The 683-nt window shown below is 32.9% G+C and overlaps 1 protein-coding gene across 1 annotated transcript in view; it reads left to right on the forward strand.

The window, feature by feature from the left end:
- LOC119591959 (ATP-dependent RNA helicase DDX51-like) overlaps positions 1-683 on the forward strand; it is a gene marked incomplete at its 3' end in the record, with an annotated part of 15,640 nt that overhangs the window by 14,286 nt on the left and 671 nt on the right. Inside the window, 1 exon segment of the mRNA XM_037940713.1 lies at positions 423-683. Coding sequence (XP_037796641.1) covers positions 447-683 — 237 coding nt within the window.

The raw sequence follows: 683 nt of genomic DNA on the forward strand, positions 1-683 counted from the left end.
CTGAAATATAGAATTAATAAAAACAAAAAGAGAAACATTTAAACTCATATTTTTGTCAGATTTTTTTTCTCTTACATATAAAAAGAATTTGGGGCTAAGCAGTAAAAGGATCAATTAGTGGTATTGTCTAACAGTATATGCTAGTTTTTGTAGAGTTACTCACACTTTGGTTGCTTTTACTGTATGCCATCATCACTCAGTCACTTGCAGCTGTATTATGTTAGTAATATTAATGTAGTCATCTTCATCTTTGCTGCATACTTCGCCTGTGACTATTTAATTTCCATAATGTCATGTTATGACTTTTCTATGATAACCATAAGACCTTCTAATGCTGAAAAGCTAACTGTATATAACTTCCTACTCTACTAATTAAAGTAGAATATTATGAGAAAGTAATTTATAATAATTTTATTTATCAGTTTCAGGAAAAAGATAAGAATACAATGCATCAGACTGACTATCCTCCTTCAACACGATACTGGGGCACAGTAGCTAGTGAAGATGCTCTTGGTAATGATGCAAATCCTGCAGAACCAAACAATCAAGCTTCAGTTCTCCTGGCTCAACTTAATGAACGGGCTAGACTGAGAAAGGCTAGGAAACTTGATTTGGAAGTTGGATTAAATGAGGGTGAAGGTAATTATGTGAAAGAAAATGAAAATCACTCTGAGGAGAGTTAC

This window comes from Penaeus monodon, chromosome 29 (assembly GCF_015228065.2).
Source record: "Penaeus monodon isolate SGIC_2016 chromosome 29, NSTDA_Pmon_1, whole genome shotgun sequence".
NCBI lineage: Eukaryota > Metazoa > Arthropoda > Malacostraca > Decapoda > Penaeidae > Penaeus > Penaeus monodon.